This window comes from Bombina bombina, chromosome 11, assembly GCF_027579735.1.
Source record: "Bombina bombina isolate aBomBom1 chromosome 11, aBomBom1.pri, whole genome shotgun sequence".
NCBI lineage: Eukaryota > Metazoa > Chordata > Amphibia > Anura > Bombinatoridae > Bombina > Bombina bombina.
In genome coordinates this window covers 38,852,774-38,870,629 of record NC_069509.1, presented here as the reverse complement: position 1 = coordinate 38,870,629, position 17,856 = coordinate 38,852,774, and the positions used below count along the sequence as shown (strand labels likewise).

The 17,856-nt window shown below is 43.1% G+C and overlaps 1 protein-coding gene across 1 annotated transcript in view; it reads left to right on the top strand.

Annotated features, from left to right (window-relative positions):
- The window catches only part of LOC128642416 (uncharacterized), an 80,228-nt gene extending 66,986 nt beyond the window's left edge, over positions 1-13,242 (top strand). Inside the window, exons 5-6 of the mRNA XM_053695184.1 lie at positions 341-624; positions 13,087-13,242. Coding sequence (XP_053551159.1) covers positions 341-624; positions 13,087-13,159 — 357 coding nt within the window. The 3' untranslated portion in view covers positions 13,160-13,242. The remainder of the gene's footprint in view (positions 1-340; positions 625-13,086) is intronic.
- The last annotated feature ends 4,614 nt before the right edge of the window (positions 13,243-17,856 follow it).

Here is a 17,856-nt window from a genome sequence, read left to right as displayed (position 1 = left end):
TTCCTGTAGGTGTAAGCCTCCCCTAGTTATTGTTCTAGCAGTTATTTTATTAAATTTATAAGGAAGTCTAATTTTTACACTAATTCACTTCTGTAGGACAAGGGCACGTTTAAATAGAGTCAATATGTGAATTTAAACAAGTAAAGTAGCTTTGGCCACAGTTACATTTCAGGGTATAGCATCACCCCTGGGTTTTATAATCCTGATAAATTTAACTGTTCCTTAAAGAAATTATTATGTGGAGTTGAGTTTATGTGACTTCTCAATTCCTTTAATTTATGTTATTGAACTCCTCTCTCTCTCTCTCTCTCTCTCTCTCTGTCTCTCTCTCTCTCACCAGCCCACCCACAACACATTGGATGTAAGTGCCCAGAAGAGCAGAGTAATTCTACGTCGGAAGACCTCCATCCGCAGGCGGCAGCAGGTGCAGCGTCAATCTTCTCCTGATACAGAGCCCTCTGAGCCGCCACCTCGAATATTCAGACCCTTTTCAATGGGAGTGCCAGTTTTTCCAGGGAAGTTGCCACCCATTCCCAAACCAATGCCAGCAGAAGAGCACAAAGACGAGCCAGCTGCCAAAGAGGAGCTAGCTGTGAAACCGAAGGGAGTCCCAAAGCATGCTGGGTAATTATAACTTTTCTAGCATGAGAGTAATGAATGAGAAAAGCATACTGGGTAATAATGAGTGCCAGAATAAGCTGTAGGAGATGACATTCTGGTTAATTATAAATATACAGTAGCATTCTAGGTATGAATAAAATGGTAAGTTATGCTGGTCAATACTAAATATAGAGCGGCATTCTGAGCAATGGTGAATATAATGAGGAATATTGGGTTGTATAGAAATAAGTACATAAAATGAGGCATGCTGAGTATATGTGAGTACATTATTGGGTGCTCTGGGACTTATCCCCAAACATTTGTGGCTGATGGTTTTGTGAGTGGGGCCATGTTGGTAGGGATGGGGTAATGGGTAGATAGGGTAGTGGGTGGATAGTGGGAGGAATCGAGTGTGTCTGGTCCATTAGTCTGCATGTCTGGGCTCTTCATGGGCGTATCCAGGTGGTCTGTGGGTGGGGTTTAATGAAAACATGCAAATTAGGACATACAGCTTTCTTAGAGGGGCAGCGCGACAGAGTTAAGAATTAGGGACTATCCCTTTCAAATTGGGATAGTTGGGAGGCCTGCTGTAATCACAGTTGTGTGTAGGGCTGTATGATCTGACTTGACATATTTGTGTGTTTGAGATTTAAATGTGCATGAGTGTATTTCAATTGTGGATAAAAGCATTTATATGCCCATTAGCAAAAAAACAAACAAATGCTTCCAGGAAAAGCTATATTCCTACAGTGGCACATGCCCATATGCCACGCATGCCCTGTGAACTATCAGTCAAACACTGCACCTGCTCAGAGAGCCAGCAGTGCTGCGTATCAGTGTCAGCGATGATGCATTATGCAAGCCAACTCTATGAGCACTGGGTACATGTAGCATATGTACGTATGTCACTGAAACATAGATAACATACTGCAAAAAGGCTTCTATTCATAATGGAAATGTACTCACAAACATGTTTTGTAATTTTGACCATTGTGTCCTTTTAAATTATTTTCTTTGTTTCTAAACCTGTATACATAAACACATACATGTGTGTGTGTGTGTGTATATATATATATATATATATATATATATATATAGTGTGTGTATACATATATATTTATTTTTCCGTTGGATGTCACTTTAAACATTTGTTTTAAATTGAATCCGCAAGCTATTTAGCACGTTTGCGATATTCATTGAAAGTATAGATTGCACTAGAGAGATGTCAGCCAAGCTAACCTATATCTGTTAAATTAGATTTACCATGAATTTGTAATATCAAGTTGTGCGCTAATGTTAGCGAGGTCCAGCGATACTGCTATCAAATATACATAAATTCATTAATTTGCCTCACTTAACTACTGAAGACATATGTGAGATTCCTTGACCTTTTATGTCGTCAAATCTCCGGCCCCTTAACCAACACACATTAATACCAACCTTCAACATAAAAAAAACCCCACATAAATAACAGACAACAGACTTGGCGATGGTGCAAAAAATTGGCTGCAGCCCTTTTATTAATAAATAACTTAGTAAAACTTTTAATAACTTAATAAATAACAGTGCAAACAATTGTAAACATATTACACTTCAAAAACCACAGCGGTGCTAGTCCCCCGTTAAGTTTCTTAATTTAACTATGGCCGTAACTCCTTGTTTACTGGACCCAACCGTGCAAAATGGTTGGGCCTGTCACGATCCTCCACATCCAGGTTTTCTAAGGAACCCCTTGCCCTTAGAAAAACCCCCACCTTGCATTCCCCAATGGGAATACAAAAATCCACCAAAAAACAACCATTGGCCATAATTGTTCTGCAATATAAGGGCTAGCACCCCCGCCTCCAGACTGCGACATACAACCTGAAAGAAAAGAAAACAGAACAAACACAATTCTTCAACACTAGGGACGGGTGGGAGGGAGATGCTCCACTTCCTTTAGAAAACTTATTGTGCTGCTTTTCCCGCTCAACCTGCCCACTTTAAGCCCTCTGCCTCAGCTCCTCCTGTCCCCCAGCCAGGCTAAACCACCGAGAGGAAGGAGAGAGGGGGGGCCTCTTTCCTCCTCCGGTCAAAGCTCCCTACAGTCAGCTCCGCAACTTCCAGGAGCAGCTTGACCTTTTATGTCGTCAAATCTCCGGCCCCTTAACCAACACACATTAATACCAACCTTCAACATAAAAAAAACCCCACATAAATAACAGACAACAGACTTGGCAATGGTGCAAAAAATTGTCTGCAGCCCTTTTATTAATAAATAACTTAGTAAAACTTTTAATAACTTAATAAATAACAGTGCAAACAATTGTAAACATATTACACTTCAAAAACCACAGCGGTGCTAGTCCCCCGTTAAGTTTCTTAATTTAACTATGGCCGTAACTCCTTGTTTACTGGACCCAACCGTGCAAAATGGTTGGGCCCGTCACGATCCTCCACATCCAGGTTTTCTAAGGAACCCCTTGCCCTTAGAAAACCCCCCACCTTGCATTCCCCAATGGGAATACAAAAATCCACCAAAAAACCAACCATTGGCCATAATTGTTCTGCAATATAAGGGCTAGCACTCCCGCCACCGACTGGCCTGACACCTCAGCCCAGTCCCACCAACCGCACATAGGGCCTCCTTAAAATTGAGGATAAAAAGCTGCAGCCCGAAATCATTTAAATGCACCCCATCAGGCATATAGAATTCACCATCACCAACCTCCGCCAAGTCTGAGTGATGAACGACCGAACCCCCAAGCCTCCTCACAAATGCACCCATAATCTTATTTACTTTCCGCCTGCTCTTATCCAGGCGCACCGGATCCCAAGCCGACCTCCACACCATCCTTGGCAGGATATCCGACCACACAATGGTCAAAGATGGGAACAAGCTCTTTAATCTACCAATGTCCCTCTTCATTATCCTCAACAACTCTCTCTGCAGCAAAAAACCAAGGTCATTCCCCCCAGCATGGATTATCAACACATTTGGAGGCTGAAAACGCCTGCAATAATCCAACACCAGAGGCAGCACTCCGACCCATCTTAGCCCCCGCACACCGAACCATTTCACTTCACCACGAGATTTGGCAATGCCCAACTGCAAACCATCCACTTTCGCCGCAGCTGCCCTCCGGGCCCAATAAATGGAAGAGTGGCCGACCAACCACAAACGCTCCACACCTAAAATATAGAAATTCAATGAACCACAAGAAAATTAACTTCAAGTACCCAAATCAGGGCGCACATAAAGCCGAAAACGACCCGAACCCCACCTGCCAATTCCCTTAATTGCCACCTCGGAAAGCCCCCTCATGGATGCTTCCGTCGCGGCCCCAATTCGGAAAGAATGGGTTTCAAAATCCGCCGGATTGACTCCCAACCGGCCCAACGCTTTTTTAAGCACCGCCTTGAATTGAAACTGTGACATAGGACTCCCGTCCTGATGAATTAATAATGAACCGCCAAGGCCCGGCCGGACCCCCAAGTAATCCTGAACACAACGCCAAGGACAAACCAAGTCACCACTGGGAAAAAGGACAATTGTCCTACCTCTTCCAAACTGGTCTGTCTTACTTCTTCTCAAAAAGATTTCAACCCTAGAATCAAATAAATATACATCCGAAAAACCCAAACCACCCATCAACTTCAGATTTTTGATAACCAATTCCGAGACTCTAAAAGCCCCAAAAAAAGGCCAGAACATAAGCCGCCCTAAACCGACAAGTTTCATAAACCGATCGGCACACGACTTCCATGACCTCATACAACCGTTGCAACAACGAAAAAGTAATTGGCCTCCTACCATCCGGGGACGGGCCAACCAACCCCTTTTTTAAACCCTTCAAAACCTGTCGAACACAAAAAACCTTTGTAGCATCGTGCAGACCGAGCAGTTTAAAACGAAATGACAAAGCTGCCATCCGCCTATCCATAGCTGAAGGGGACAAACTCTGGCACCCCCATTCCCACATCCAATCCAACAGGGGACCAACAAGATCCATACCCTTCTCCACAAAACCCGATACCCTCAGCCTGGACTCCCAATCCCACCACACTCTGGAATAAGAAGCCCAAGTACCTGGAGCGAGCGAGGCCTTCACCCATCCAGCCAATCTTCCGTACCGAGCCTCCATAGAAACACCAATTCCCGGAACCGCCGCCACTGAAAGCGAGAGAGGGAATCGGCTATAGGATTATCAACCCCAGGGATATGTTTAGCCCTAACGCACATGTTCATCCTCAAACACTTCAAAACCAACAAGCGCAACAAACGCCGGCAATGAGGAAACCGTTAAGGTATTTAAAGCCGAAACAACACCCATATTGTCGGTCGAGAAAACCACCGACTTGTTACTCAACTCGACCTCCCACACGTACAGAGATACCACAATTGGGAAAAGCTCCAAGAAAACCAAGTTCTTTACTAAGCCACCAGACCGCCATTCCACTGGCCATTCAGCCGCACACCACTGCCCCATGAAGTACGCTCCAAAACCACAACTACCAGCCGCATCCGTCACCAGTCCCAATTCCTCATTCAAAACCCTAGGCGATTGAATCAATGAAGAGCCATTGAAACCCGACAAAAAACACCGCCACACTCTCAAGTCATCCTTCAGTTCCCTTGACAAACGCACAAAATGGTGCAGCCTGACTACACCGGCCGTAGCTAAGGACAACCGCCTGAAAAAAACCCTCCCCATGGGGATGATCCTGCAGGCGAAATTGAACTTGCCAATCAAAGACTGAAGATCACGCAACGTGATCTTCTTGGCCACCAAACAGCGGCCCACAATCTCCAGCAAATCCGACACCTTATCAGCGGGAAGCCTGCACTCCATCTTTACGGAGTCAATCGTAATACCCATGAAATCCAAGACCGACACCGGCCCCTCTGATTTTTCCTTGGCTATTGGCACGCCAAATTCCAATGCCACCTGACAGCAAACGTCCCGTAACCTCCCACAAACTTCCGACCCAGCCGGGCCGACAAACAAGAAATCGTCAAGGTAATGCACCAATGACGACAAACCTGACCGCACTGAAACCACCCATTCCAGGAACGAACTGAACTGCTCAAACAACGAACACGAAATAGAGCAGCCCATAGGGAGACATAAATCCGCGTAGTACATGCCATCCACACTACAACCCAACAAACGATGCGAGGACGGGTGCACCGGCAACAACCTGAACGCCGCCTCTATGTCAACTTTTGCCAACAAGGCCAAAGGACCAGCCTCCCTGACCAATGCCACGCCTGATCAAAAGAGGCATATTTCACCGATGCCAATTCCTGAGGGATCCCATCATTCACTGATCCCCCTTTGGGAAAAGAGATGATGGATCAGCCGGAACTTACCGGGCTCCCTCTTGGGAACCACCCCCAGCGGAGATATTCTCAAGTCCACTATGGGAGGATGGTCAAATGGACCAGCCATCCGCCCCAAGGACACCTCCTTGTCCAATTTATCCCGTACCACCTCCGGCCACAAACGGGCCGACTTCAAATTACCCCTGAATACCCGACTCCCACCCTGCGACGGAATAACAAAACCGAATTGAAAACCATGATACAAAACCGCTGCTGTCTCACGACAACCCCGCCGCCTAGCGTACAGGACGAGCCAACGCTCCATCGCGTCTAGCCTCACCGGGGTCACCCCCTTTGTCAGCCGAATCCCCTGAACCCCCTGACTTTCCCTTCCGGAAACATCTTGAATAGGGGTGAGCCCCCCCACACCCTAAGCACTCGTGCTTGAACTTGCACGTGGCACCCCACTTACATGATTTCTCATTAAATGCGAAGCAACCCCCTTTTCTAACCGATGCCGGGGACCCACCCGCGGAGGGACTACCGGCTCCCGACCGAAAGGACTGGGAGGCTCTCAACGGTGTCATCACCTTCAGCCACAACCCCATGTCCCGGTCGTCCCACCTCATATCCGGCTTGACCGACAGCCGCTGACGAAAGTGCTCGTCATACGACCACCAAGCCATCCCGCCATACGTCCGCTGCGCGGCCGCGATCTCGTCCAAGTAACAGAACAAGGCACTACCCTGCTCCGGGAATTTACTCGCAAAAACACTGGCATAAATGACAAAGGATTGGAACCAATTAGAAAACGTTTTAGGTAGTTTCCTATAACGTTTCTTACGCTCCTCCTCCTTCTTGGCCACATCCTTTTTGGAATCCTCCGGTATCTCAAAGGATTGCTCAAGAGGGAGGAGCGAAAACAGCTCAATAAACTCCCTCTTACATATCTTTTCCCTGACCTCCGCCGTCAGGTGCATCCCTAATGGCCCTATGGAACAGAGGCATGACCGAGACATCGCCGTGTCCGCCACCCTCAACTCCGCCCCCTCCGACGATTTTGCAGCCCCAGGTGCCGACACAACCGCAGGCCCAGGACCCTGCGCCACCACCGGCAGACAAATGCCCTGCACCGCCACCGGTGGCCCGACTGTACGGGCCAGTGAAACCACCACCGGACCACCCCCGCCCCCCCCCCGACGCTACCGGAACCGGAACCACCGGAGCCGGGACCCATGCCCTCTCAACCGCTATCTCCTTTGTAGGGGGCGCCCCCTACAATTGCGACAACAAATCCTGCAAGCCCGCAACAACCCTCACAGTCACAGAAACATCATCACACCCCACAACATTACCCCCCACGTTCACTATCCCAGCCTCACCTGTAGAATTGTCCGCAGCCCGAACTCCCGATGAATCTTCAACCGGAGCCCGCCCTCACGTGGCTTCGTACTCCGCTGCACCCCTTCCAGAATTATGGCAGCCGTCCGTGCAGACTGGTCCGGCTGCCGTGTAGCTTCCTGGAAAACATCAGCACGTGAACACAAATTAAGAGGTAACAATCCCCTCCCCCCCCGCCTCCCTTGTGGCTGGATGCCACCCCTAGCTGTGCATGCCACTCCCAGGCCATGCAGCCTCCGCCACTGGCCGTCTCCTAGTGCCCCCCCTAGGAACACTCCCTTGGCCCACCACCCCGGGCCGTCTGACCCCCCCCCTACCACCCCGAATATTTCCCACATGCAGTCTGGCCCTACCCCGAGCTCCTGCCGACCCCACCCCCCTAGCCCCTCCCCTCACCTCGACACCAGCCACGGGCAACGGATCCTGCTGTCTGCCGTCATCAGGCTCTATCCTGATGGACTCAGTCCAAGAGTCGTGCAGGCCAAAGAAATCCTCCTCTAGGCCGTCCATGGAATCCGCCGCTGCAGACGGGCCGTAGCCCAGTAGTACCTGCCTCTGAAAAAGAAAAACTGACATGTGAGCCCCCAACAACATCCACGCCACTGACCCCCAAATCAAAAGACACCCCAGGGTTAAGGGAACTCCCCTTGGGCCCACCAACAGCACCCCCAAACTGGGTAACCGGCTTACCACTAGCCCCAGGAGAGGGGGGGACACACTCCTCATCTGATGATTCAAGGTACAAACCCACAGCCCCTGGATCACTCTCAAACTCCTCAACCTCCCCTCCAGACCCATAGTCCAGGTCCACTAACATGGGGCAGATATCAGATGAAATGGCCCTATGGACCTCAGCCTGCACAGTTATCTCCCTACCGCCACCCAACCTGCCAGGACCTGAACTAGCACTACTCTTATCCTCTCTGAACAGCAGCACAGGGGAAGAGGATCCCCCCCCAACCACACCACCCCCCACCCCCCCATGCTCTCTAACATAACCACTATGCCCAGCTCTAACTCCCCCCCCAGAGAACCCCCCCTCCCCCTCAGACCGCTCCCGGCCGTAATCAGCCCCCCCATCCCCAGTACCGCATGTAGCAGCCGTTACCGCCATAGGCCTCAGCTCCTGAGCACTGCCGCTCCTCCCCGCCTGGGACACCTCTACCGCCGCGGGCCTGGAAGGCCCAGCTGCCGCAACCGCCACCAGTCTCTTCTGCGCACTAGGCGCCGACTTCCGGCCTCCACCAGCCCTCCCGTGAACTTCTGGGCTGAGCCTCAACGGAGGCTTTGACACCCTGCCTGATCTCTTCCTGGGGGGCGCCTGCCCCACCGCCGCAACGGGCACCGGAGTGCCGAGAAGAGCCCGGATCTGGCCCTCAAGCCAGGTAGGGCCACGCTCCTGCGCTGCCTCCTTGAGCTGCGATAGCAGCGCCTCAATCCCTGCCATGACGCAGGCCAAGCAGGAAAAGCAGCACACAAGATGCTCAACTTCCTTTAGAAAACTTATTGTGCTGCTTTTCCCGCTCAACCTGCCCCCTTTAAGCCCTCTGCCTCAGCTCCTCCTGTCCCCCAGCCAGGCTAAACCACCGAGAGGAAGGAGAGAGGGGGGGCCTCTTTCCTCCTCCGGTGAGTCCGGTCAAAGCTCCCTACAGTCAGCTCCGCAACTTCCAGGAGCAGCTTTCCTATAGACATATCTTACTTTATCAAACAGCAATAATTGTATTATTTAAGCATACGTTTCTATGCAGTAATTTTCTATGCAGTTCTCATGTTCACACAATAACAGCTGATAAATAATGCTCAGCTGAGCTTTACTAGACTAAAGTCTGCCATCATGAGGGCTGAATAGGTATTGCAGTTTGTCGGATTACCAGACGTCGGCAGTAAACATACATAATAATAAATAATAATCAGAATTGTTAAATATTTATTAAAGACCGTTGGGCACATGATAATAACCTCTTTTAAATTATCAGAATTGTTCTTTCTCCTATCTAGGTTTTTGCTTGATGAACTACTTAGACCCCACTAACTTATTTAAAGGGGTAGTAAAGTCATAATTAAACATTCATGATTCAGATAGAGTAGAGAATACAATTTTAAACAACTTTCCAATTTACTTCTATTTTTGCTAATTTGCTTCCTTCTGTTATTATCCTTTGCTGGAAGGTTTATCAACAAAAGCTCAGGAGCAGCAAAGAACCTAGGTTCTAGTTGCTGATTGGTGGCTGCTCCTTCAACAAATGATTGCATTAGCATTGTATGGCAACGTTGTTTGCAGTATTGTATAGCATTGCTATAAACATTGTTGCAAACACTGCTGCAATAGAATGCTAAAGACACATGCACGCTCCTGAGCTCACCTAAGATTACTGTTTAACAATGGATACCAAGAGAACTAAGCAAAATATATAACAGAAGTAAATTGGAAGGCTGCTTAAAATACCATACTCTATACAATTTGTTTTTGTGTGATTTTTACTTTACTGTCTCTTTAACTTAAAATCTATCTAAATCTCCATGAACATTTACTCATATACAGGAAAATCAGGGGCGAGCAAACGTTTCTCTTATGACCCCGAATGAGGACTAGGTTAAAAGCAATGCGCTATAATGGTGTCACCAAGTTTTTCATAGTGACAAAATGTTATTGACTGGATCATATACATATTGCTATTACAGGAACAAAAACCCTTTATCCAAACTGCTGGGGAACAGAAGAGGTTTGAAATGCAGAATAGTTTGGATTTTGGAATAGTTGCAACTGTAAAATGGGACAGTTTGGAGAGTGGATGGAACCAAGTGTAATCAGTAATATCTTATGTCATTTATCATAATACAGCTCATACATGTAACTTAAAGGTAGTTTTATTTAATATCTAATACTTTTGTATATTTAGTTCATACAGAAAGATAGTTCAGTATTGTAATCCGGAAGGTCATATTTGTTCTTTTAAATAAATACAGACTATTATTTGCATTTTAGATCACAAAAACCAAACCAAAGACACAGGCTGATTGTTATATACAGAGGGGGGAATGTATTTTGCGTTTTGGAATTCTGGATTTGGGGGTTGTACCTGTATTAGTGACAGCTCAGTACATGCAGCTCATACAATAGTATCGCTATGACCAATCACCAGGGAGTGTCTGACCTCAGGCACAACAACACTGGCACATGTATCACATAGACTCCAGTGTTAACTCTAACTGTGACCTACCCACTTCATTTTAACCGTAGTACAAGTCCATTAACATGTAACCCCCCTCCCTAAATTATAAATATTGTAAAAAATAAACAAAAAAACTTTTATTTTGAAGTGCCTGTTGCGCTCAGCCTCTTCCCACCAGGTCCTCTTAAATCCAATCCTAGCCATATTTACCTTTTTATTATTTATAGAAAAAAAAATGAAAAAATCCCTGAGAGCCAGTCATTAATCAGTGTGCCGCCGCTTTGCAGCGCTGCTCTGTATTTGACTGTTCTCTTCAAACATTGCTTTGCTCTGGCTGCACTGTGTTAAAAAAACAGTAAATGCAGTAGATATGCATAATAAACAAATTCATAATAAAAAGACATTGCATTAGAACTTAGAGGCCTATTTATCAAAGATCTGTCGGACCTGATCCGACAGTGTGGCTCAGGTCTGACAGACCTCGCAGAATGCGGAGAGCAATACGCTCTCTGTATTCAGCATTGCACCAGCAGCTCTTGTGAGCTGCTGGTGCAATGACGCCCCTTGCAGATTCGCTGCCAATCGCAAGCAGGGGGGTGTCAATCAACCCGATTGTACTCAATCGGGTTGAATTGTGGTGATCTCTTTCCTCATCAGAGCAGATGGACAGGATTATGGAGCAGCGATCTTTAGACCGCTGCTTCATAACTGCTGTTTCTGGCGAGCCTGCAGGCTCGCCAGAAACACGGGTTAATAAATGGGCCTCTTAGTCTAAACTTTATATGAGTAGTCGATTTTTTTCTGACAAATTTTCAAGTCACATCTATTTCAAATCCTCCTGTATCATGTGACAGCCATCAGCCAATCACAAATACATATACGTATATTCTATGAATTCTTGCACATGCTCAGTAGGAGCTGGTGACTCAAAAAGTGTAAATATAAAAAGACTGCACATTTTGTTAATGGAAGTAAATTGTAAAGTTGTTTAAAATAACTGCTTTATCTGAATCATAAAACACAACTAAAGAACAGCACTCCATGAGGTAGATCAGAAGCTGGAAAAAACCTTCCATGCATGTCCATTTTTATAATAACTCCTCAGGGTGCACAGTCTTTTAGCACACTATGCTCCTTTCACAGAGAAAAAATATCCTGAAGCATATCAGTCTGACCCTGCCCAATGACAGTCCAGCGCCGAAATACCAGGCAATTCTTCTCTGAACAAGGGAAGCAACAACCCCAGACGATCGTTTCGGCCTTCTATGGGCCTCGTCAGTGAGGTGCAGTTGTATCTCTCTCTAAGGGCAAGTGTGCATGGAGTCCACGTCTGGTTTCCCCATTACTCTCTGTGGTTGTTGCTTTCCTTGTTCAGAGAAGAATTGCCTGGTATTTCGGCGCTGGACTGTCATTGGGCAGGGTCAGACTGATATGCTTCAGGATATTTTTTCTCTGTGAAGGGGCATAGTGTGCTAAAAGACTGTGCACCCTGAGGAGTTATTATAAAAATGAACATGCATGGAAGGTTTTTTCCAGCTTCTGTTCTATCTCATGGAGTGCTGTTCTTTAGTTGTGTTTTATCTGAATCATGTAAGTTTAATTTTGACTTGAGTGTCCCTTTAAGGAAAACTAACACAGTGCAGTGAGATCACAGAGCTGTTTAAAGAGAAACGCCTAAGGTGGAGTAGTGCTACAAAGCAAAAGCGCTAACAGTTCCCGCATGTGTTCTGCATTTTCTGCGGTGACATCTCAGATCACAACATGTGACGGTTCAGGGACTTTAAAGTGCAGCTACAGAAGTTGTTTGAATGATGGGGCCTAGTCCTGGTATCACCACTCTGCCTTTCAGCTTCTTGAAGTTGATTAGTTCAGTCCAAGTAAATTAATTATACGCTTGTAAACTGCTGTATTCCATTAAAATGAAAGTAAAACCAGAAGACTGCAATTTGCACTGTGATATTGACTGGGTGCCACATAATTCATGTATCTATTTTATAAGAGTTAATCAAATATATTACCCCAAACAAAAATCATCTTCCTTTTTCTCTATGACTGATCTGGGAACTTTGTTTTTATGCTGTGTATAGATTGAGAGACAGCTGCACGTGATGTTTACAACACCAGTGTTTATATTGAGAAAAAAAAATGCAAAAATTCCCTAAACTGGACCATTTATTGTCCATAACTGGGAAATTCCTAATAGGGTGGCATTAGTACAGAACTATCGCCCTCCCTAACCAAACTATGAGGAGAGGAGGCACGTCTCTGCTGAGCTGCTCTGCTGTCACATTTTTAAAACACTGGAATCATAGTTGCCAATGTCTGAAAAATCTAAATTGTACACAGAATGCAAAAAATATGAAATATTTGACAATTTACAGATGCCAGTTCAACAAAATAAATATATTATTGTATTATTCTGCTTCTCTAAGGTAAAGATGCCACAATCAGAGACCCAAGCACACACCTTAGGGCATATTTGTACAATACAGAACAGATTCCAGGGACAATTACACCATGGGACAGGGGGGACCAAAAATCAGCACTGTCCAGGAAACAAAATGGGACAAGCACACGGTAATTAATTTAAACCACTTTATATTACAGGTTTGGGATACCACACCCTATGATGATGCAGGAATTGCAGGCCCGTCTACAAAAGAAGAAGCCTAAGCAGTAATGGAATGTGCGGGAGTTCAGCTCTGAAAGCATTACTCTGTATGTATATTATTATTGTAATAAAATGAGTATTTCACTAATAAATCTTGTGTGATTATTTCCATTGCTCATATACGTGTCTGAGACATTTTGAGAAGCACAGACCCTGATTCCAGCTCCTTAAAGTTTGCTCTTGGGTGTTTTTTTTATCTTGAATTTGCTTTGACTTTCAATCCATAAGTATCAGAGCTATTTGAATTGGTTAAAGGGCCATAATACCCAAATGTTTAAACACTTGAAAGTGATGCAGTATAGCTGTAAAAAGCTGATTAGAAAATATCTCCTGAACATCTCTATGTAAAAAAGAAAGATATTTTACCTCAAAAGTTCCTCAGTAGCCACCTCCCATTGTAAAGGATTTCTAAGCAGCATATTAGTGTGTCTGTCCTGGGACATCTGAAGGGACTAGCATCGTGCACTCTCATATTATTTCACCAATCAGGTAAAGGAAGTTTACTATGAAATCTTATGAGAGTTAAGTGAAATCTCATGAGATCACAGTAAAAGAGTTCATGACCTCAGCACTGCTGATGCTGATTGGCTGCTGTTCATTTCTTTATTTTTTTTTTATTTTTTTTTACCTGCAGCTGGGAGCAGCTGAGTATAACTTTTTACACAGAACTTACTCTGCTGAGCTGAGGAGATTGTGAGGTAAAATATCTTCCTTTTTTACATAGAGATGCTCAGGTGATATTTTCCTGTCAGCTTTTTACAGTTATACTGCATCACTTTCAAGTGATTTAGCATATGAGTATTATGTCCCTTTAAGGTCAAATTACAGGTTTACAATATATAGATGAGAATATCAATTTCAACAGTTTTATAAAATTTTGCAATATAAATAGATTTTCGTAAAGGGCTAAAGTAGTAAAAGATTTTTAAAAAGTAAAGACTTTAAAAATAAAAAATCCTAACCTTAAGAGATAAGATATCCAAGATAGATAGCTGTAGATAGATAGATTATAGATATATCTAACTGCTAAATACATACTAATCAATACAGATTTACAGATCGATATATAGATATTTTTAATTACAAATACACAAAAATCTATAAATATATAGGTATGTTAACGGAATAGGACAGACAAAATTAAACTTGAGCAGGTCATTCCAAGATACTTTTAAATTCACTTCTATTTTCAAATGTGCTTCATTCTCTTAGTATCCCTTGTTAAAAATGAATATGCACATATCCTACACTAGTGGGAGCTGCTGCTAATTGGTGCCTGCACACATTTGTCTCTTGTGATTGGATAGCTAGATGTGTTCAGCTAGCTGCCAGTAGTACGATGCTGTCCCTTCAGTAATCGGAAACAAGCAAATTAAGCAAATTTGATAATAGAAGTAAATTGGAAAGTTTTTTTAAATTTTATGTTCAATCTGAATCATAAAAGAAAATGTTGGGGTTTACTATCCCTTTAATAGGAAGATTATTTTTAAATATACTGTATATATACGTAAGCTGTTTTGTGACAGTGCTTGTCATGTTAATAATTATCTTTTGCTGTGGAAGTTAGTTTGTGTTGATGAAACTGGATTTGCGTTTCTTGTAAACTTAAAAAAAAACTTTCCCCAGTGACTAAAAGTAAGAAGTTATTCCTGATATATTTCAGAGGGGTCTTCCAACTCTCTACTGGGTCTTTCCTTGAAGGACAAGATGAGGGCAGTGTTCAGTCTCTAGAAGGTCTCTAACCCATAGCAGTGCAATACAACATGAAAACTATAATAATTGAGACTCTCATAAAGTGCAATGTTATTTTTATTGAAATAAAAAATATGAAATAAAAATAGAGCACATCATTATTAAATTATAAATAAAAAATAAAACACAAGATTGCATGAAATGTCCAATTGTATACATTTAAAAAGTAAACACCAGTGAATCCATAATTCTATAATTACAAGTCACTTCTAAAAATCCCCACTGGTTCCAAAAACACTTGTGCATTGTACCCCATCCAATCCACATCCATGTGTGCACTACAGACATTGTAGGACAGACAGACATAGGAGATTGGGAATTGTGAGATACATTGACAACCTGAAATGCAGTGGGACTTCTGTCTAGTTTTATGCAAAATAATTGCAATACTTTTCCTCCTACACATACATGTAGAACTTAATTGTTGTATAAAACTCTGGCTAAAGCCAAATATTTTTATAGGGTCAATATTCACAGTAATGAAGCCTTTAATGCAGGCTATATAGATGTAGATACTGTAGATACTGTAGATTTGTAACATAATAAAGGTAATTTATTTTTATATAAATGTAGGTTTGTTCTGAAAGTTTTAAACCTTTCCTGGTATTAAACTGGACTTTACAGCAGCAAATATATAGCTAGTACCGCTTATAAGAAAATAATGAAACATTTATGAGATAGCAGCACTTATGGGTCAGAATTCAGTATAGAAATATACTGATTATTTGACCCCTTTATTACTGTATAAAATATGTTAGTAGATTACCAAACGATCTTTCAGGCATTATCATAAAACAATACAGTACAAAAATATCAAAACATACTCTGAATATATCATATATTTTAAATGTAGAAGTAAAATGTAAACTGGTTTCACCTATAAAATGCAGGTAAATGGAATGCAGTAACAGCTTCTCAAATAATACTTTTAACATACATTTTCAAACAAATAGCATGTCAATAAAATAACAATTTAATGTCAAATAAATAAAAATAAATAAAACTCGTGGTATGAAAATAAATACTTTAAAAATACAATATAAAATGTAACGGATGAGGCAGAGAGGCATGCTGGAAAGTAAACCATTTAGTAGACACATGTTCAGGTTCTACAGTATCTGAAGGATTAACAGCATAGAATATTGAGAGATACTACAATGCAATAATAAACTATTTTATAAGAAGTACCTTTTTGACCTGGCGTCATTTAAACTTGTTTGTAGGGAGAGGTTACATATGGAACTAGGAGTTATTGGGAGCTTTATCTGGAGTAATAGGAGAAGTTATAGTGAGGGTTATATGGAGCAATAGGAGTAGTTATAGTGAGGGTATATGGGGCAGTAATAGGAATTATAGAGAGGTGGGAGACTACATATGGAACTATGGAACTATAGACTACATATGGAACTAGGAGTTATTGGGAGGTTTATCTGGAGTAATAGGAGAAGTTATGAGGGTTATATGGAGCAATAGGAAGAGTTATAGTGTGGATTATCTAGAGCAATATGAGGAATTATAGGGAGGGTTATATGGTGCAATATGAGGATTTATAAGGAAGGTTATATGATGCAATTGGAGGAGTTATAGGGAGGGTTATATAAGGTAATAGTAGGAGTAATAGTGAGGGTTATATGGAGCAATAGGAGTAGTTATAGTGAGGGTATATGGGGCAGTAATAAGAATTATAGAGAGGTGGGAGACTACATATGGAACTATGGAACTATAGACTACATATGGAACTAGGAGTTATTGGGAGGTTTATCTGGAGTAATAGGAGAAGTTATGAGGTTTATATGGAGCAATAGGAAGAGTTATAGTGTGGATTATCTAGAGCAATAGGAGGAATTATAGGGAGGGTTATATGGTGCAATATGAGGAATTATAAGGAAGGTTATATGATGCAATTGGAGGAGTTATAGGGAGGGTTATATAAGGTAATAGTAGGAGTAATAGTGAGGGTTATATGGAGCAATAGGAGTAGTTATAGGGAGGGTATATGGGGCAGTAATAGGAATTATAGAGAGGTGGGAGGAGTTATAGGGAGTGTTGTATGGAGCAATAGGAGGAGTTATAAGGAGGATTATATGGTGCAATAGGAGGAGTTATACAAAGGATTATATGGAACAATAAGAGGAGTTATAGGGAGGGATATAGTTAAGTCTTATTTGCACTAGTAGGAGTTATAGACTAGCGTTATTTGTATGTGTTATATGAATAGAGTATACTAAACAATAGGCTCATTTTTGGGGACAAGGAGGAGTTATAGGAATTAGTTATATGAATGAGTTATACGGATGGACTATATGGAGCATTATAAAGAGTTATAAATTATGATTATATGGAACAATACAATAAGTTAATTAAAGGAGGAAATTGGAGCAATAGGATGAACATTTGTATCCATTACTATATGGTGTTAAATCCCACCTGATCCCTAACATTGCCCTACTGGTTGACTTCCCTGCAGCCTCCGTGCTCTTATAACTTATATAACTTATAGTGTCTATTGGTCAGTTGTTCAGAATCTGGAGTCATCAGGAACCTCATGTGTTTGCTGATCCTATTTCAGGCCCTCACTGTACGGAGTAGCAGAGTGTACTCTCTCACTGCACGGTGCAGGGTTTTCTCCAGGCTACGCAGGGCGTGATACATCTGCACTTTACTACGCCAGTTATTGACATTCAAATGGGCTGGCTTGGGCACCAGAGGTTTAGAAGAACTCACACCAAAGATTGACATCTGTAAGAAAATATATAAAACAATGATCAAAGATTTTGCCACACTTCGAATACATGTGGAATACATTTAGTAATCTGAGTAGTTGCCTAAGGAGTCAACAATGTAGTTGACTAATGTACAAGGAGGGAAGAGACATCAAAATCCATAGTGAAGGGTATTATATTTGATGATAGAAGGAAGATGAAATGCAAACCACTGGCCTGAGGGAGATGCCC